The 21,963-nt window shown below is 44.2% G+C and overlaps 1 protein-coding gene across 5 annotated transcripts in view; it reads left to right on the top strand.

Moving 5' to 3' along the window:
* The window catches only part of LOC147031599 (uncharacterized), a 595,949-nt gene that overhangs the window by 225,218 nt on the left and 348,768 nt on the right, over positions 1 to 21,963 (top strand). The window contains exons 1-4 of one of the 5 annotated variants that reach the window (XM_085865860.1): positions 13,701 to 14,047; positions 14,790 to 14,918; positions 17,368 to 17,505; positions 17,661 to 17,792. The exons of the other annotated variants lie outside the window; for them this stretch is intronic. Of the exons in view, the coding sequence (XP_085721986.1) occupies positions 13,945 to 14,047; positions 14,790 to 14,918; positions 17,368 to 17,505; positions 17,661 to 17,792 (502 nt within the window). The 5' untranslated portion in view covers positions 13,701 to 13,944. Of the gene's footprint in view, positions 1 to 13,700; positions 14,048 to 14,789; positions 14,919 to 17,367; positions 17,506 to 17,660; positions 17,793 to 21,963 lie in introns of those variants that run through there. 5 annotated transcript variants of the gene reach the window in all.

Below are 21,963 nucleotides of genomic sequence, written 5' to 3'. Positions count from 1 at the left end.
TAGCGACTTGGTCTTATGTATAACGCATTGGTAATGGACACAGAACGTTTCGTTGTGTTATAGATAACTTATACCAACGAATGCTGAACCTGTCGTCGGCCTACACAACCGATGCCCAACGATAGTCTAACTTCGGCATAGCGCGTTGCACGCATCGCCGACGATGTCGTGACGTAGCCTATTAAAAGGCTGACGCACAACGATTCGAATCATAACTGCCGTAGAAATGGAAGTGACAACATCGCGGTCACACCTTGGCGATCTTGCCAGCGTATGCCAACCTAAGAAAAATGTATCTAAAACGTTGGGGCACGTCAAATACGGTATGAGTAAGTTTGGTATACGTGAGTACAACGCTAAAGTACGCTATCATACGTCGTAGTAAGTAGAGTACGTCAAGAAATTTTAAACATGTTCAAAATTTTACGACGTACTCGGCGTATGACACACGTTCCGCATGCGATGGGGATAAGTTTTACACACGATATGTGGACGCTTACACACGTCCACAAAGGCTACTTATAAGCTACTCATAAGTCGAAACACGTCGCGGTAATGTCTTTTGTACGCGAAACTTATTTCTAACTTATGTTTGACGTGCTTTGAACCAATTCTTTACATAGTCCCAACACACATCGACGTATGTAGACGTATTCCAATGACGTCTTCCGGTCGACAAAAAAAAATTAACGTGTTTCTAGCTTACAACTGCCAGATAAAGACATGTTCCCAGCGGTTTTGGGAATTGGTATATAAAAATGCTGCTCATAAAAGGGGAACCCAACAGTGTTTTTGAGTCGATGTCCATCTCAGCAGTATCAGTATCAGTAACAGTATCAGTATCAGTATTAGTATTAGTAGTAGTTTGTTCATGTTGGCAGTAGTAGGTGAGTGTGAGGGGGAGGGTGTGGGTTTTGATGGATCGTCCTTGCGTCCGCGTGTCCACGGGTTGGAGACATCTTTTCACCATTGTTCGAAGTTCTTTGCGGCTAATTTTTTATGGGGCTTTTTCAACAATGAGCTATAGCTTGTTTTTACGATTTAGGTCTATTCATAATGGGTTGGACAAATGCACAATGAACTAATAATGTGCATAGAACGCTTTGATTACTTATAGATACGATATAAGAACGAATAATTATCGTGAAGCCGGCGTTCACAAACTATGCCCAACGATAGCCTAACTTATCCATATCGTGCAGCAGTTTATCTTTGCCGGTGACGTAGGGTTTGCTATTCATAGGCTGCCACTCAACGATTTAAATGGCTGCATCTCCACGATTGAAAGTAGACGCTTGCGCTCAACAATTGGATTTTTTTTTACACTCAACGACTTTTAAACGGTACCACTCAACTATTTTCATTGTTTACAATGAACGATTTAAATTGCTGTCACTCGCCTTTGTTTTTTGACGCTGGGGTTTGGAAATTTGAAGCGTTTCTTATGAACGTGTTAAAATGCTCAAACTCGACTATTTTAAATAGACGCTGCTGATGGACAATTGGAATCATAGCCAAGCTAGACATCGAAGTGTGAACATCCTCGTCATGCCGAAGAAAAGTTTGAAGAATGCTTCAAATAAGTGTCCTGGCCGTGGCCGTGGACGCTGACGCAAGGACGATCCATGATACCGACGTCTTTCAGCCTATGAGTAACTTAAAAGTAACGTCTGTCGATGTGTGGCAACGATCGCGTAACGTGCCAACAACACGTTAATCATCGGTTAGAAATAAGTTTCGGGTACACTAAACATTACCTCGGCGTGTCTCAACTTATGATTAACTTACAAGTAGCATGTGTTGACATCTGTCAACGATCGCAGACCGTGCATACAACCTGTGGCCAGCGTAGCGGAATGTGTGAGTCATACGCCGACATACGTTGTGAAATTTCAAGCATGAAAAAATTTGAGGACAACCAAAAAGTACAACGTTTAAAGCCAACGTACAACGACGTATGGCAGTGTTTTTCAGCGTGCTCTCAATGTTATCAAAACTTACCCATAACGTTTTCAACGTGTGCCAGCGTTTTAGAAAAAAAATTCAAAAATCGGCATACGTTGGCTAAAACATCAAGGTGTGACCGGGCCTTAAGCTCCAGATTTGAAAGTATCAGCAGTTCCGACTCCCCCAAAAGTGTTGATTTGTCCAATTCGGACATTGCATGGGCATTTTCGGGTGTATCGTTGTATCGAGGGCAATTGGTAATCACTTCCTAAGCCAGGTGTTCCGTTGGGGTGCTTGAGTGCTGAAGCCACTTACCGAGCTGTACAGTACAGTTCATGTCCTGATCGGGATGTACAGTCGACAGTGACTTCAAGGTAGAGGTACGTTTACATACACACGGACGTGGAACATATGGGTAGATTTGGATCTGTACGGACTCCTTGAGTGTGTGGACATACCATGCCTGTTACAGGTGCCGTGGTGGCAATGTTTCATCCCATATCTTATGGAGGTTGTTTCAGGTTTCCCTTTGTGAGTTTCAAAGCAAAATATATTTGATAACGCCCGATTTCTGAGTGTTTTGCCGTATTTACGTGTTTTCTAAATTACAGAGCCAATGTTTTTTTTCCACCCATCACACGCAGCTGTTTATAAAGAATAATGTTTGTTATCATCTCCCTGAAACGTCGATATAAATGTAACGTTGTTTTTTGGTGAAAGCTACTCAAGGTTTCTGGATTGTATCCAATAAGTACTGTAGTTGGTAATCAAACTGACTCCAACCTGCCGATTCTCGAAAAATTACCGATATCGTGTGTGTGTCTGTGTCTCTGTGTCTCTGTGTCTCTGTGTGTTCGGTCATTAAGCATAGCATATTCTCTTCACTAACCCACCTCCACCCCTCACGTTTCTCTCTTCTTCTTTTTTTTCCATACGTCTCTCTGTCTCTCTGTCTCTGTCTCTGTCTCTCTGCGTCTCTGCCTCTCTGTGTCTCTGTGTCTCTCTGTGTGTGTCTCTCTCTCTCTCTCTCTCTCTCTCTCTCTCTCTCTCTCTCTCTCTCTCTCTCTCTCTCTCTCTCAACCCCTGTCAGTGAAGCAACGGGTTGTATTTGCTCGTTTCAGAATAAAACGAGCTGTTCCTGTCGGTTTCCTCTGTTAAGTGGTGCATTTCACAGCAAAGATTCAACCATGAGCACCAAGGAGCTTTCAAAAGATCTCTGGGATAAAGTTGTGGAAAGGCACAGATCAGGGGATGGGTATAAAAATACACTACATGGCCAAAAGTATGAGGCCACCCTTTCTAATGAGTGGATTCGGCGATTTCAGCTGCACCCATAGCTGACAGGTGTATAAAATGAAACACACAGCAATGCAATCTCCATAGACAAACATTGGCAGTAGAAGCGGCCATACTGAATAGCTCAGTGACTTTCAACGTGACACCGTCATTGGATGCCACCTTTCCAACAAGTCAGTTTGTCAAATTTCTGCCCTGCTAGAGTTGCCCCGGTCAACTGGAAGTGCCTATTATTGTGAGGTGGAAATGTCGAGGAGCAACAACAGTTCAGCTGCGATGTGGTCGGCCACACAAGCTCACAGAACGGGACCGTTGAGTGCTGAAGCGTGTAGCGTGGAAAAATCGTCTGGCATTGGTCGCAACACTCACCACCGAGTTCCAAACTGACTCTGGAAGCAACAGCAGTACAAGCACTGTTCGTCAAGAGCTTAATGAAATGGGTTTCAATGGCCGAGCAGCCACACAAGTATCAGATCACCATGTGTAATGCCAAGCGTCGGCTGGAGTGGTGTAAAGCTCAGCACCATTGGACTCGAGAGCAGTGGAAACACGTTCTCTGCAGTGATGAATCACGCTTTACCATGCTGCAATCTGACGGACGAATCTGTGTTTGACAGATGCCAGGAGAACGCTACCTGCCCAAATGCAAAGTGCCAACTGTAAAGTTTGGTGGAGGAGGAGTAATGGTCTGGGGCTGTTTTTCATGGTTTGGGCTCAGCCCCTGAGTTCCAGTGAAGGGAAATCTTAATGCTACAGCATGCAATGATATTCCAGTGAATTCGGTGCTTCCCACTTTGTGGCAACAGTTTGAGGAAGGCCCTTTCCTGTTTCAGCATGACAATGCCCACGTGCACAAAGCAAGGTCCAAACAAATACGGTTTGTTCGGATCAGTGTGGAAGAACTTGATTGGCCTGCACAGAGCGCTGACCTCAACCCCATCAAACACCTTTGGGATGAATTGGAATGCTGACTGCGAGCCAGGAGAAAGGCATAAGTGATTCTTCACCATTGAGAGATAGGACCAAAAATGGTATAGGAGGAACAGAACATATTTAGGAGATTGGGACCATACTCTGTGCAGAGCGTTAGTGCTGCCTAAGCAGTCTCCTTGGCTATTGAGCACAATCCTGGACAGATCACCACTCTGACATAGGATTCCAGCAAGCTGGCTCTCATTTTGCTGACCTCGGAAGGATGACAGGCAGAGTCAACCCCACCTGGTATTAATTCAACAACGAGTGGGATTTCAACTCAAGATCCTGGGATCCCAAGCCCACCACCCTAACCATTAAGCCAATACCAAGCATAAGGGGGACCAACTCGATATTAATGCCCATTATTTTGAAATGAGATGTTGGACGAGCAGGTGTCCACATGCTTTTTGGCATGACATGCATTTCAAAGGCCTTGAATATCCCTTGGAGCACAGTCAAAGGAATCATTAAGAAGTGGAAGGCATATGGTACCACCAAGACCCTGCCTATATCAGGCCATCCCTCCAAACTGGATGACGAAGCAAGGAGGAGACTGATCAGAGAGGCCACCAAGAGGCCAATGGCAACTTTAAAAGAGCTACAGGCCATTATGGCAAAGACTGGTGACTATGTGCATGAGAAAATATCCCAAGCACTCCACAAGTCTGGCTTGTATGGTAGGTTGGCAAGAAACAAGCCATTACTCAACAAATCCCACCTTGAGTCCCGTTTGAGGTATGCAAAAAAACCACTCCGGAGATTCTCAAGCCATGTGGAAAAAAGTTTTATGGTCTGTCGAAACCAAGATGTAACTTTTTGGCCGAAATGCAAAACATTACGTTTGGCGCAAACTCAACACAACACATCACCCAAAGAACACCATCCCGACTGTGAAGCATGGTGGTGGCAGCATCATATTATGGGGATGTTTCTCATCAACAGGGACTGGGGCACTTGTCAGGATTGAAAGGAAAATTGATGGAGCAAAATACAGAAAAATCCTAAAGGAAAACCTGCCACCCTCTGCAAGAAAGCTGAAATTGGGACGGAAGTTCGCCTGTCAGCAGGATGACGACCTGAAGCTCACAGCCAAAGCTACACCGCAGTGGCTAAGGAACAAAAAGATAAATGTCCTCGAGTGGCCCAGTCAGAGTCAGAGCCCAATCCAATCAAAAATCTGTGGCATGACTTGAAGATTGCTGTCCATCAACGCTCCCCATGCAACTTGAATGATCTTGAACCGTTTTGTGCAGAAGAATGGGCAAATATTGCTGAATCAAGATGTGCGAAGTTGGTAAAGATGTATCCCAAAGGACTCACACCTGCAATTGCTGTCAGAGGTGCTTCCACCAAATATTAACTCAGAGTGGTGGGCACATATCCAACCAAGATATTCTCGTATTGTTACTTAATTTTCTGAAATTTGTAGAATTTGGTTTTCACTTGGCAGTTGTGGGTTACAATGTGTAAATAATGGCGGGAAAAAGTCTGAGTTCATGCAATTTAATTCCAGGCTAAAAGGAAACAAAAGGTGAAACTTTCGAAAGGGGGAAGTAGACTTTCAGCACTACGTGCATTCCAAATGGTGGAAGAGGGAGATTGAGACACATTTTCCTTTCCTTTCAGAGTTAGAACATACGTACATACATCCATACATACATACATACAAAATAAATGTATTCTGATAGAGGAAGATTGCGAAGTTGCCAAATATTTGCTTTAAAAACTTGCTAAATCGATTCGAGCTTTGTCAAATCGCTTCCTTTTTTTGGAAAACACCTTCGCACAAAGATCACTTTGATATTTGTGGAATTAAAAGGACTAGCAGAGAACCTGCCCTTTGGGCAATCTTGTTCCAAGCATGCAACATGTTCTTCTGACGCATACCTTTATTTGGGCAGTGTGTCGGCAACTGACAGCCCCGTAGAGGCAAAAAAAGACAAAAACCTGGGTTACCTGCATGAAGCTAAAACATACCCACTGCTTATAATTCAAAACACCTCACTGCACTGGAAAAAGTGGGGACAGGAAGACTGTGCAGTAAATGGTGGAGACTTGGAATACCTGGTAAAACCTGGAGGTGGCATGACATGATACACTTTTACATCGAGAATTTGCATCCCCAAGACCACCGGCAAAGATAAAAACAGTCCCATCCATTAATTGGGGTCACGCTGATCCTATGTCACAAGTCTGGATGTTATCGGCTCAGAACTGTAGGAGGAGTAGTGTGACAAAAAAACAAACACTGGTCCGTCAATTAAAGTAACGATATGGGAAGAAAGGGGGGTGGGGGAGTGATTGTGAATTGAATGCTCCATCTTTCTTTACTTGTAACATTGTTACTTTATAAACGGGGACATGAACAATGTAACAATGTTCCCTGTGTAACATTATTAAGAACGGCAAGAAATGGGAAGCGGGGGGGGGGGGCAGAGAGTTGTGGATGGGGTGCATGGAGTTGGAAGAGGGACACTGAGATGTTGGGAATGGGGAGGGGGAGGATTGAGGACTTGGGGTTGGGAGGGGTTGAGTACTTGGGGGTTGGGGCAGTTGAGGACTTGAAGAAGAAAAGGGGAGAGGATGATAGAGTTGGGTCGGGGGAAGGGTGGGCAGAGAGAAGACAGAATTGGGATCGAGGGATTTGAGGCCTTCGGGGGCAGGGGGAAGTTGAGGACTTTGGTTTGGGAGGGGGTTTGAGCATTTGAAAAAACAGGGAGGGGAGCACAGAGTCTGGGACAGAGTTGGGATGGGGTTAAGGACTTGGGTGTCTATGTGTTGGGGTGAGGGGGGGGAGGAGACTGGAGGATTTTGGGAACCTCAAGTCACATTTTACATTATGCAGAATTTCCATAGGTCCCAGATAGACCCATCGAGCCTTTTGGGTCCGTTGTGTATTTTGGGTCCTCATGTTCTTTTAGGTCCTCGGGGTCTTTTGGATCCCTTGGGTCTTTGGGGTCCTTGAGGTCTTTTGGCTTCACTGGATATTTTGGGTCTTCAGGGTCCACAAAATATTTTGCGTCCTTTGGATCCTCTGGGTCCTTTGGGTATTTTAGGTCTTCGGGGTCCTCGGGGTCTTTTGGGTACATGGGATCTTTTGGGTACTTGGAGTCTTTTGGGTGTCTTGTTTCCTCGGGGTCTTTCGCGTCTTTTCAGTCTTTGGGGTATTTTTTGATCTTCGGGACCTTTTTGTGTCTTTGGAGTCTTTTGGGTCTATAAGGATATTTCGGGGTATTTTGGGTCTTTGGGATTCATTGGGTCTTTAGCGGGGGCACGGAGGTCTTTTCAGTCTTTTGGGTCCTCAGGGTATTTTGGATCCTTGGTGACTTCTGGGTCCTTGGGTTCTTTTGAGGACTTCTGGGTCCTTGTGGTCTTTTGAGGACTTCTGGGTTCTTGGGGTCTTTTGGGGATGTCTGGGTCCTTGGGTCCTCAGGGTCATTTAGGTCTTCATGATTGTTTGGGGCCTCAGGGTTGTCTGGGTCTTTTGGTTCCTTGGGATTGGGGCTGGGGGTCTTTGGGTACTTCAGGTTGTGTTTCAGGTTCCAATTGTGGGTGACTTCAGGTCAGCTGTCCAACCAAAGGTGAAGAGTGCATAAACATGCATACACAAACATACATACATACACACATACATACATACATACATACATACACACATACACAAACATACATACTTACACACATACATAATACATACTTACAAACTTACATACACATATTTACATACTCACATACACACGTACACACATACATACATACATACATACATACATACATACATACACACATACATACACACATATTTACATACTCACATACACATGTACACACATACATACATACATACATACACATACATACACACACATTTACATACTCACATACACACGTACACACATACATACATACATACATACATACATACACATACATACTCACATACACACACACATACATACACACATATTTACATACACACATACACACATACTCACATACACACATACACACATACACACATATTTACATACACACATACACACATACTCACATACACACATACACACTCACACACACATACATACATACATACATACATACATACATACATACATACATACACACATACATCATCACATGTACTTTCTCCATTATAGCGAATGCAGTGAGCTTCATACTTAACGCGCGCACATGAGAGAAAAGGAAACAACAAAACAACAACAACAATGCCCCTGGCAATTTGGAATCCATGACGTTGGCTATGACACTTTTGCTTCTGGTTGTTTTTCAACGCTGTGCGGTGTATAAACACGATTGGGTTTCATTTCTATCTTGTGAATATTACTTAACGCATGCACATGAGGGAATAGGAAACAACAAAAACAACACAATACCGGAGCAATTGTGAATCCGTGTCGTTGGCTATGACCCTTTTGCTTCCGGTCTTTTTTTTGCTTCCGGGTTTTTTTTGCTTCCGGTTTTTAGCATGGGGAATGATGCATGCCGGAGATAAAGGCATCATCGGAGACATGAAAGACCCAAATATCAGACATGGTGTATATTTCCTCCACTGATTTTAATAAAGATATCTCTCACATCATCAAAAAATAATTTTTAATCGTGATTTACATTATTTGATCGCTGATCCCGAATCCAGGACGAAGTAACCGGAAATTGCGTATACAGTTATGAACAAGTTATACGTAAAGACAGAAGCGAATGTCAGAAGAATACTACGTTCACTTCTAGTATTTATTTTTTCAGATGAGATCCTATCCTAGGCGGTGTAGTTGTTGTTGTGAAGGTAATGTTGAGGTAATATTCATTTTTTTAGATGAGATCGTGTTCTCGGCGGTGTAGTTGTTGTTGTGAAGGTAATGTTGAGGATATTTTTTTTTCAGATGAGATCCTGCTCTAGGCGGTGTAGTTGTTGTTGTGAAGGTAATATTGAGGTAATATTTTTTTTTTTTTAGATGAGATCCTGTCCTAGGCGATGTAGTTGTTGTGAAGGTAATCTTCTTCTTCTTCTTTTGGCTGTTCCCGTTAGAGGTCGCCACAGCGGATCAGCCGTATGATCCGCATAGTGATTTGGCACATGTTTTACGCCGGATACCCTTCCTGACGCAACCCTGGTCGCCTCTTACGACACAGGGATATGGTACACCTATTTTAACCGGGTATACAGCGGCCCAGTACATTGTTACTCATTTCGCCGACCTCGGAAGGATGACAGGCTGAGTCAACCCCTTGGTGTATTAATTCAGTGGCCCAACGGGGCTTGAACTCAGGACCTTTTGGATCCCAAGCCGCTGCCCTAACCACTGTGCCAACACCAGGCTCTTGTTGTGAAGGTAATGTTGAGGTAATATTAATTTTTTTAGATGAGATTGTGTTCTAGGTGGTGTAGTTGTCGTTGTGAAGGTAATGTTGAGGAATTTTTTTTTTTCAGATGAGATCCTGTTCTAGGTGGTGTCGTTGTTGTGAAGGTAATGTTGAGGTAATATTTATTTTTGCAGATGAGATCCAGTTATTGGTGGTGTAGTTGTTGTGAAGGTAATGTTAAGGTAATATTTATTTTTTCATAGCAAAAAGACTTTAATTTGATATATTTAAGAAGCGAATGTAAGAAGAATTCTACGTTCGCTTCTTGGCTTTGTCTATTCCATATTATATTCTTTAAATCGACGAAATATGTCCGTCTGTTGGGTAGTCGATCCAGTCGAAAAAAAAAAAAATTGGGGGTAGTTGATCCATTCAAAAAAATTTTTTTTTTAATTTTTAAAATTTGTTCTACCCTTATTATCAGTTTTTCCGTCTATGTTTGTCTGTCTGTCTGTCTGTCCCTCTGTTCGGTCCAGTGCTCCGTTAATACAATGGCGATTTCGATGAAACTTGGTTGGAAGGTTCATACCATGACCCAGTTGTGTGCAAATGAGAACCGTTGCTATGGACACCACCGTTGCCTCGCAACGGGACTTTGAAATTTTTGAAAAATCCAAAAAAATTTTTTTTTTCGAAAATCAAAAATCGGGCCACGAGCGACAGTGGGCATTCAGCCAGAGTGTGTGTGTGTGTGTGTGTGTGTGTGTGTGTGTGTGTGTGTGTGTGTGTGTGTGTGTGTGTTTGTGTGTGTGTGTGTGTGTGTGTGTGTGTGTGTATGTGTGTGTGTGTGTGTGTACATTCAGCCATGTTGTCAAAAATTTCCAGCCGGATCCGATAAAAACTGTCGGAGAAGATAGACTTTGAATGAAACCTGGTCGAAAACAATAAAAAAAACGAAGTTCGTTATATCTCAGAGACTATGAGTCAGATATACATTAAACTCGTATGGTAGGTTCATGGTATGTCCTAGTTATGTGTGAGAAAGAAGCATTGCTATGGACCCCTCCATTGCCAAGCATCGGCCGAAAAACCTCTAAATGTGGGGGTATTTTAACGAAAAAAACAATCTGCAGCATTAACCCTTGTAGTTAGAATCATGAATTTTATTGTGCTTAATTCTCAGGTCATTCCCGATCGAACGGGCCCTTCGCGTCAGGTTCTATTGGGTAGTCGACTACCCATGTCCACCTACTGGCTTGTCTGTCTGTCTGTCCCGAGCATAGCTCCGTGGGTTTTGATCCGATCCTGATAAAATTTTGGTGGGAGGTTTATATCATGATCTAGTTGTGTTTTCCTGAGAATGGGCATGGTGCGCCCATTATGGGCAGAGCTACGCCCAAAAAACATGTGTTTTTAGGGGGTAGCTGATTTCAATTTGCATCTTCTCCTCGGGGGTTTGTCGAATCTGGCAGAAGTTTTGGTATTTGGTTCGCCCAATAGCACCTGCATAGCCCCACGGAGCTCGATTTTTTTTTTTTCATTTTCGTCCCAGGGTCAAGGCCACAAGATCATAAACTTAGAAAATTGCGAATTGTGTTTTTAGGGGGTAGCCAATTTCAATTTTCATCTTCTCCTAGGGGGTTTGTCGAATCTGGCAGGGGTTTTCAGTATTTGGTTCGCCCAATGGCACCTGCATAGCCTCATGGAGCTCGATATTTCATTTTTGTCCCAAGGTCAAGGTTACAAGGTCACGAACTTAGAAAATTGCGAATTTTGACATAAAAATCCATCTTCTCCGAGGGGTTTGTCGAATCTGGCAGGGGTTTCAGTATTTGGTTAGCGCAATGGCACCTGCAGAGCCACACCAAGCTCGATTTTTCATTTTCATCCCAAGGTCCAAGTCACAAGGTCATGAACTGAGAAAATTTCGAATTTTGACATAAAAATCATACGACCACCCAAACTTTGAGAGCTCGGATGACAATATTTTTTTATGCATAATCTTGAGGTCATTCCCCACCTCAAGTCTTGAAACCATGTTGCTCTATCTCGAACAGCTTGCCCGTGGCACCCCCTTCAAGTTTGTTTTTACGCTGATTTCATCAAAGTATGGATAATCCGAGGAGTGCAAAATGCCATATAGCCTATATGACATTTTATTGTTCCTGGAATGTTCCAGAGGAAGTTTTGCACCAAAGTTCATAATCCTTGACCTTTGACCTTTAAAGTTCACAAAGGTCAAATTTTCAAAGTTGTGGGAATCGAACCGGGTTTTCGACCTTCTTTGACGAAATAATTCCAATAAGCTATAGCATGTATCCTGTTTCCTTATTTTAATGTCCACAACATTGTTTTGTGACCTATAAAGGTTATGCAAAGGTTAAATTTTGAAAGTTGTTGAACGAAACCGGGTTTTCGATATTTTGCAGCTAATAACCTGTCACTCGTACCACATCATGTTGATAATTTTTATATGTTGGTCAAACATTATCACATTGTCTCATCCTTGACTTCTGAAACAATCTACATCGTCAAATACCGCTCGTGAACCATCGTCATCTTCAGACTTGTTTAATATATATTTGTTGTCCCACAAAGTGGCCCTGCACATGTTACACGAGCCATAGGGGGGCTATCTTTTCCTTTATTCCTCAAACCCTCCTGCTTCGGTCGGACATGGCAGCAGTAAATGTTTCTTTTTTTTCACTTTGCATGTTTACGGCAGACAATTTGGGTTTGATAGTCCCAGAATGCATTATTTACCGAGTGAACAGACCCTCGGTTGTAATGTTTTCTCTCATATGGAACAGCTTATGTGCTGAGAGCTGGAATGACGATTGTAAATACTGACCTGATAACAGTCATAAAAGTCTCTGATTACTTTGAATATGGTGGTGAGTGATGGATATGTCGGTATGAAGAAAATTCTGACTTTTACTTGAGTTTAAGCAGACTCCATGTTGAGATTCCATCATTGATGGGCACCACGATGTGCAGCCACCCTTCCACCACCCCACAGGTCTCAACCTCCCTGTCTGCCATGTGGGAGTGACTCAGTGAGAAAACTCGCGCAGTGTGTACCCAGGGCTCCTGCTCCACATCGATAAGACGCTTCGATAAGCAAAGGAATTCGGCCTCAATTAGGAAATCGTAGATCCTCATGCTGGACTTCCCATTAGGAGACCGTTCACCAGATTATTGAGTCAGTCAAGGTGGGCAGCAAGGGTCTCCTTGTCAAGGATCTTCACCTCTGAGGTTTTGGTCGAATTTTCAATTCCAGACAGTGTATGTCTCTATGAAGTTCCCTTTTTTTCCCCACCTCAAAACCATACACATATCTTACAGAATGGCGGATCAGTTTTTTTTGACTTAAAAATCATTTTTATTGAAATGTCACCGGCCGAATTAAATGAGTATGTCAAAAAAAAAAAACAGTATTCACCGGTTAAATGAAGTTCACCAAGTATAAATGAAACATGAAGTGTATATGTGTTGTTTGTGTGCATTTCAATTGATAATTTGATTTCCTTTGGACTTTCAGGCACTACACATGGCAAAAGTGTGTAAACTTTCCGCATTGTTCCCATAGCCTTGATCAGAGCACCAGACGACAAAGACGAGGCTCGAGTGCCCTTTGATTGCGAGCGGAAAATGATGAGCTGCGGTTCAGCCGCTCCAATGCGTGCCGTGGGGGTTTTAACGCGAACGCGCGAAGCAGCGCGACGCCCGAGGGGCACATTCCTGCCGGGCGCGGCCTGCAATGGACTCGGTACGCTTACCTAGCGCGCCCTCCCCCAAAAACCCATACATTGATCGACTTACCTGATCCCTGCATGTTATTGGCTTCCCAAGGTGTTTGAACTTCTTCATCTGAAAACTACTGTGACAGGTACCAGCGGTTATAGTAAATGTTGTTTCTATATTTACAGTTAAGATAAGGGGGGTTAGACCATATCCGAATGTGGAGTTCTTTTTCTTGGCAGCTCCACAGGGGGTTCAGAAGCTACGGACGGACCTAAGAAGGTGAGCAGCGGCTTGGAATGATTGGGGCATTGGAAGGAGGAAGTAAAAAGGAGAGAACGTGGGGGGTCTGGAGAGTGGGTGGAGAAAGTTGTGCATAAAACTGTGCGCAGAGGGGTTGGAGACGCCCGTGCATGGTGTCGCCCAGTGCTGCGCGCCGTGTCGAGCCAACTCGTAAGATCACTGGTCGGTAAAAGTCGGTCGGTAGAAGTAGAACCACCAGCTTTTGCAAAAGGTGGAAGGCTATCCTTTATAGTCGTCCTCCTTTGCGCAGCTCTAACGGTTTTCCTAAAATTGTACTTCCTAATCTCAGCCAGAAACTACAACGTTTGTCCGCCTCAGCTCGGTGCATTGGGGTCTTGATCAGGTCACACCGGGAGCGGAATGGCACTGCTGGCGCTCGGACTTGCGGTCTGTGTGCTTTCTGGGGTCGCGACAGCGGACCCTCAGCACGCTCATGTTGGACCGGTGCTTCAGCCCAAGCCAGGTATGATTCTCGTTGTCCAGACGTCCATGGTAATTATAACCATTAATAATAATCAGCATCCGGAGTGCAATAAACATTATATGTTTACCATCAAAGGTGTATATTTTTTATAACAGATTTCAATCACATATCCTTATCTCACATCCTTATTTCCATTCTTTCTCAGCACTTATTGCTTCTACACCAGCTCAGAAAAGCTCGTGCTGTAGTTAACGTGGAAATCTCTCAAATCCACTTTGTGAGCATTTGAATCCTGTACGAATGGTCGATGTGGCTTCCCTGTGTTCCGGAGGTGGATGGATATAGGGCAGGGAGTGAGGGGGAAGTGGAAAGTGGGGGGTTTAGGTTTATGGGGATAATTTGTGGGGGGGAGAGTTTCCTGAACGGGTTTCCTTCAGACGTAGAGAAATCTTGGAGACGTTCCAGACATTCTGCTGTTTTGCTTTGCCTTTTCCTTCTCTTTGTCAAAAGTTTTTAAGATTTAACCTGTCCTGCCAAAGCCATGGCTACTCGGCTTCCTCAATGACCCAGTCTGGGAGTTAAATCGCTAAACTGGCTTTATGACCCAATTCTGGAGTTGAACTCCAGTTTATTTCACTCCACTGATGGATTTGATCTCATGGCATTCAACCTGCTTAAGTTGAGGACTTTGAGAAGTGCTCATCAACTATATAAATACAGTACTCAATAATTGTAAATTAAAAAGTGTGTATGTGCATGCATGTGTGTGTGTGTCCAACAGATAATTGTAAAGCTGGTGAGCGAGAGTATTTCATAGGTCAGCAATGGCGACATGTCTACCGGGGTCAGACACTGCTGTGCCAATGCTATGGTGGTGACAGAGGCTGGACCTGCGAAGCATCTCCTCAAAGTAAGATCAACATCAGCTCAATGCTGGTGTAGGACAAAGGCAAGATGAAAACGATTTCAGAAGTTGCTAGTTTTTGAACTCCAGTGATTTGTTTTGATCACCCAGAGGTGGAACCAGGTTATTGAATAATGAGGAGTGGGGGGTGAGGCACAACACCAAGTGTATAGATTGGAGATCCCTGGCGATATTTCCTGGAGAATTGTTTTTTTTTAAATAATCCTTAAAATGTTTAAAATCTCCCAGGAACACGATGGTGTACTCATAATAGTTTAAGATACACCGATGGAGAGTAGAAGAAACACCAAAGGGTGTTTTTTTTTTTTTTAAACAAATCCCCAATTTACAAGTCGATGTAATTAATAAAATAACATATTTCCCTCATAATTATGTCTTTATACATTGAAAAACAAAACACATTGGCACGCCTTGGACTATTGTGTGTATCTTTTTCGTATAATCCTTTGAACACCCAAACTAAAATGTCTCCTTTCAGACAATGATCACTACAAGGAAACATCTGTTCATTCCTGACAATGTTCAGCATGATCCTGTTATTTTGTCAATCCCAAATCTATTTTGGAACCTACAATCTGTTTTCTTACAAAAGAAAGATTTATGTCATGTTATGTCAAGTTCCAGGTTTCATTGTCTTTTTTGATATTCTCAGAATATAACTACAATTTACAGAGAAACAAAGGTTTGTCAACAAATACATCGAAGCCAGGGCAAAGGATAAACCCACAATGGGCAAATAATGGTTAAACCATTAACCTTGCAGATAGAGAGCATCTCACATGACTTATCATCTGAATTTTGATAAGCCTGGTGTTGGCTTAGTGGTTAGGGTGGCGGCTTGGGATCCTAGGGTCCTGAGTGGGTCCTGAGTTCAAGCCCCGTTGGCCGCTGAATTAATACACCAGGAGGTTGACTCAGCCTGTTCATCCTTCCGAGGTTGGCAAAATGAGTACCAGTGTACTGGTAAGGGGGACACTGCATCAGCGGCATAGCCGCGTCCCAACCAATGATGCAACCAGCAGCCATAGGCTGCACTCGACAGAGAGAGAGAGGAGATCTGAATTTTGATTTGCGCTTTGGATCTGCATTCCAATTTGGAATAATCATAGGCCATTGACCTTTGGCACTAATTAAGCTATTGTTACTGACATGGTGGTAAGAACATCCACTCTGAGTCTGGAAGGTTGGTGGTTATTCCACTAGTAGGCATGGATGACCCACAAAATATGTCACGGAGAAGAAAGTAAATACCTCCGCATTTTTGTTTTTAATGCCGCAAACAAACTTTGGTACATCACTGGTGATGAAGGTTGTGGTCAAGTTTAATCGAAATTGTGTGTGGTCTCAGAAAAGAAAGCAAATACATATTTTGCGGGGGCAACCCCCCCCGCACCCTCCCCCCCCATAGAACCCCTTAGACTCCAATTTTTTTTAATGTCGTGAACAAACATTACGTGTGTGTAGTTTCTGAGAATGAAGCAAATGGATATTCTAGGGGGCAATGCCCCCCCTCCCCACGGTAGATCCCCCTCCTGACACCACAATTTAAATTTTTTTTTTAAGGGTGTGAACAATCTTTGGTACATCTCGATTGATGAGATTGGTGGTCAAGTTTCATCGGAATTGTATGTGTAGTTTCTGAGAACAAAACAAATACCTCTTTTGTGGGGTACCTCCCCCATAGGCCCTCATAGAGCACAATTTTTCTAATGTCATGAACAAACTTTGCTACATCAAGGGTGATGAAGGTTGTGGTGAAGTTTCATCGGAATTATGTGTGAGGTTTTGGAGAAGAAAGGAAATGCATATTTTGGGGGGCAACCCCCTTTACACCCTCTTAGAGCCCGATTTTTCTAATGTCATAAGCAAAGTTTGATACACCATTGGGTGATGAAAGGTGAAGTCAAGTTTCATCAGAATTGCCATGTGGTTTCTGAGAAGAAAGCAAATACCTATTTCAGAGGACAACCCCCGTAGACCTCCTTCAGGCCCAATTTTTTAATGCCATGAACAAACTTTGGTACATGCAGGATGATGAACGTTGTGGTAAAGGTTCATTGAAATCATATATGTATAGTTTCAGAGAAGAAGTTGCAAGTATTTGTGGATGGACGGACTGATGGACGGACGGACTGACTGACATGCCATCCCATAAGCTCCCCGGAACTACGTTCCAGGTGAGCTAAAAAGTATGCACTGCTTCCTTGCTTGACGCTCAGCATTTAAATGGACAGCATAAACAAATAACTCTGGGAAAGCAATGGCAAACCACCCAGTATAACACTTGCCAAGAAGCTGTTTGAGCAGCACGAATGCCCTGTAAAGCATTTGGTAATCAAATCATATCAATAATCCTCACATTGTGTGTTCTTCTGAAGCCTGTAATATCCATGGGTGTGGGGCAGCTCATTAAGAGCAATCTCTCTGCCTCCAGCTGCAGAATCATGTTTCGATCAATACACTGGCGAGCGGCATGCTGTTGGTGACACATGGGAAAGGCCCAAGGATGATATGATCTGGGACTGTACCTGTCTGGGTGAAGGACGTGGGCGCATCAGCTGCACCGTCGCCAGTAAGTTTTTCGAACATCGATTTGATTTCAGGCAATGCCCATAAATAAATTTATAATTTTCTCCTAAGCCTTTGATTCGATTTGAATTGAAACTGGAATAGGTGATGATCTGCTTTTCCAACAATGTGAATAATGTTTTTCACCCGACCTAACAGATCGCTGCCATGATGATGGACAATCGTATAAGATTGGCGATAAGTGGCGCAAGCCTCATGAGATGGGTCGTTACATGCTTGAATGTGTTTGCTTGGGATACAACAGAGGGGAATGGAACTGCGCTCCACTATGTACGTAACTATTGGAACCCCTTTGTCTTTGTACAGTTTGTATCGTATTTTTCATGGACAACCCTCCATGTTAGAAATGTAATGGTGAGGTGAATGTGATTTTTCTCCCTAAACTACTTTTACCATATTTACAGGCCTCACTCACACCCCAGAACCTCATAGTGTGTCTCAAACACTGATTTTCAAAGCATGCTTACATTAGGACTGAGAAAAATAATCTTATTATTATTTTTTTTTTAGTTAAAGGGATGTTCACATACTGCTATAGTTGTCATTTTAGTGCTTTTCAAAATTTTCCCTGAAAGCATTTGCAGTGAACCACAATGCTTGGACTGGTACCACCTGTAGAGAGACGGGGCGGAAAGATTACCTTCTCCATGAAGGTCATTACCGAGTTAGCTGGGTTTTCACTGACAAAGTCAGCGTGACGATAATTATCATGAGACTATCTTTGGTTCCAGGAGGTTTAAATAGTGATTATCCTTCAGCCCAATTTCATTTGAACGAGAAACCTCAAACACCTCTATTCCACACCACTCAACCCTGGGTGTAAATCGTGGGAGATGAGGTTTTGCAATCAGGTGCGTGCGTGCGCGCGCGCGTCTGTCCTTGCTGTAACTTTTTTACCATTTGATCTTTTGACATCAAATTTCAACAAAGCTTTGTTTTGAGAATATAGAGAAGCCAAATTAAGAATTTGGTCAAAAGGTCAAAGGTAACATTCCGTTTAGCACACGGAGGAAGGAGTCCAAATACAAAGCTCACAGGCTTTGCATTTTCAGATGCTTTCTAGTTGTCCTTGAATTTTGTTTCCTTGTTAATTTAGGCAACACACATTGCCAGTCAATTCTTGCTGGCCTCATGGGTTCATTGAGTCTTTATGGAGCCTTTACCAAAATGGGCTGAAGCAGGATTGGTGGAAGTTTGTCACAACACTGACGAAAAAAAAAAAATTTCACTTGTGGGTCACAGTTCACTTTCTGTAAACCTTCAGCACTGAGATAGAACAGTTTGTCTCTGTCCCTTTTGTACCGTTACTTCTATGACCGTTGTTCTGCAAAATTTTCAGCTGCAGTTCCTACACCCATGATATGTGAACTGTCCACTTACAAGGCCTTCATCTTCAGCTTCATAGAATACTGCTCTTTCTCCTCTGGGCTGGTTCCCCTGCCTCACATCTTGCTCAGCTTGACACTGTGGAAACCAAGGCCTTCAAGATCAATGGAACCTCCCACAATGAAGCCAACCCTATGGGTTTATCTCTTCACCATCGCAGACAGGTTGGTGGTCTCTGTCTTCTACCGCCGCTTTTCTGGTCTTGCACCCTCTGCTATTTCTGTGCTTCCCCCCCCCCACCCCGGTTTCTGCAAGGCTCACATGGTCCACCATAAACCCTCTTCTGGTAAAACTACCTAAATCCAGGATCTAGCAAACACTCCCATCTACTTCTCAAACAAACAACTGGAATAAGTTAAGTCACTCAAACCTTTTGGCCTCACCATCAGCCATGGTTTTTCTAGGGCAGACCATATTGCCAAGATGACCTCCAAAGCCAGCCTCAAACTGGGCATCCTTCATTGTACAATATCTTTTCCTTGGCCAGTCTGAACTTTTGACAATGTGCAAGGCCTCCATTCAGATTTTGATGGAGTACTGCTCTCCCCTTTTAGCTGGCACCCCTGCCTCACACTTTTCCTTTTTTATGCCTTGGAAAGAAGCCCCTCAAAATCAATGGGCCCTCCCACGATGAAGATGAGGGTCTGGGCCTGTTATTTTCACATCACAGGCATGTTGGTGGCCTCTTGGTATTCTATCACCTCCTTTTTGGTCTTGCATCCCCTGCCCTCTCTTGGTTCCGTTCCTCCCAGTTTTCAGGTTAGGTCATCTCAGGTATGGGAGCATGTGCCAGAGCAGTGCGTCTCTGCGTCCACTTTCTGCCAGTACTCCAGGGGCCACCCTCTGGCCATCCCCCAGGCAGATGCCTGGCCCATCCCCATATACTTGAGATGCCGATCAACCTGCTGCAACCACGAGGGACGTGGTCGGCCTGTCAGCTACCTCCACTCATGAGGCTCCCTCGCTGAGAGAATCTGGTGAGCAGGATCAGCATCAGGAAAAGGGGCCACATGTCCATAGAGCCGCAGCTGATGCTCATGGACAATGAAGGTAACAAATTTCGTTTGAGTCTCTCTCAGCAACAGCTCATTGGACAAAAATGTCTGACCAGCGATAGCGAAGGATTCTCCGAAGAGACCTGGTACCAAAGGAATTAAGTCTCAGATCCCTGATCAGAGTCCAAGTCTCACATCCACAGAGCAAGACTGGAAGCACCAAGGACATTAAGACTCAGATTTTCGTCCTCCCACACAGGTACCGGCAACGCCACCTGATGATTCAGTGAATCCATGACTCCCCAGGCTCGACCCAGATGTCTGTTGACCTCCGGCTCACAGCCAGCAGAGACATGAATATCACTGCCAAGGTAAATGAATCTCTCCGTGACCTCAACCTCCTCACTCCAGGTACTGACACGATAGCAGCATCCAAGATGTCATTGGAAGCCTGGATCTTAGTTTTGACCAAGGAAATCCGTAATCCCAGTGGCTCCAACTCCTCATTCAGCACCTTGAGGGCCTACAAAAGGATATCTAGAGTCTCCGCAAAGATGACTGCATCATCTGTGAAATCAAGGTCAGAGATCTTGACATTCCCAAACGATGCACCACAGCTTAATGTTTCTGACATCTTCCCCAAAATCCAGTCCATACAAGTGCTGAAAAGTGTGGGGCCAGTACACACTTCTGATGAACTCCATTAACAACTGCAAATAAGTCAGAGATGGTACCACCACATCTCACAGCACTCAGTACCAGAGTAGAGTTCAGACATCAGATTGATCAGTTTTGGTGGCACCCCACGAAGACAAAGAATCCTCCTGAGGGCATCCGGATTCACTGAATCAAACGCTTTACAGAGATCACCATAAGCTGCAAGCAGCACCTGCCGAAACTCTCATCTGCATTCGGTGAGGACCCAAAGAGAAAGGTTACGATCAATCGTTGAGCTGTTTGGTGTAAAGCCTGACTGCTCTGGATGCTGGTGCTCAAGCAGATGGTGATGAACCCCATCAAGAAATATCCGAGCAAAGGCGTTGCGCGGCACTGAAAGCAGCGTCACCCCTCGGTCTTTGTTGCAGTCTTGACGATCACCCTTCCCTTTCCAGGGATGGACAACAAGGCCCCTCTTCCAGTCAGTTGGGATGATGCCTGTGTTCCAGAAGGAGCACAGAACTGCATGCAATGACAAGAGTGCACCATTTCCACCTGCCTTGAGAAGTTCAGCATGGATGCCACAGATGCCAGGAGCTTTACCCCATTTCAATCGGTTCATCAAAGCCTGCATTTCCACAAATGAAGGTGGACCACAGTTGATTGGAGGGTCAGCAATAAAGATTGCAACACCCATGACATCCAACTCGACAGCTGTTGGATCAGCCTGGTACAACCACTCAAATATCCGGCCCAGCGGGACTTCACTTTAGACTCCTCTGTCAAGAGCGCACCACCCTCTGCTCAAACTGCAGTACACCGAGGGATGGGCTTAGATGAATGCAATGTGCAAATTCCCCTATGAGCAGGATGAGAATCACTTGACCACAGGTGATGCTCTACCCCCTTCACAGATTCCTCACACATAGGCCTCCTTGTCCACCCTTCGCGCATGTACAGTTTTACACCTCAGCTCCCTGAACAGCTCAGCTCTGCCATTCAGCCTGGCCCTGTGACTCTGGGCAATGGTATCCAGTGTCCCTTGAGAGACAAAATTCTTCTTCACCCTCCAGTGAGTTCCAAGACATCTACCGGCAACATCAAGTCTGGTGTTCTTGAAGGCACTCCACAACTCTTCAGGATCCCTCAAAGCACACATTCCCCTCAAATTTCCACTCAACCTGTTCGCAATCACCTCAGCTACCCTCTCATCCTTGAGCTTGCCAACATCTAGCCTTGGCTGAGATGGTACCATCCTCCTGGATTGAAGCTGCAACGTAAGAGTTGCTACAACAAGCTGGTGGTCAGTCTTGAGGAACTGAGCACTCAGTTAGACCCTGCAGTTCTGGATCATGCTCCAGCGGCCATCAATGAGGACATGGTCAATCTCCTTTGCCACACCG

This window comes from Eptatretus burgeri, chromosome 2 (assembly GCF_056783735.1).
Source record: "Eptatretus burgeri isolate ZD-2024b chromosome 2, Ebu_testis_v1, whole genome shotgun sequence".
Classification (NCBI taxonomy): Eukaryota; Metazoa; Chordata; class Myxini; order Myxiniformes; family Myxinidae; genus Eptatretus; species Eptatretus burgeri.
The sequence above is the reverse complement of the archived record's forward strand: the minus strand, read 5'-3'. Positions and strand labels throughout refer to the sequence as shown.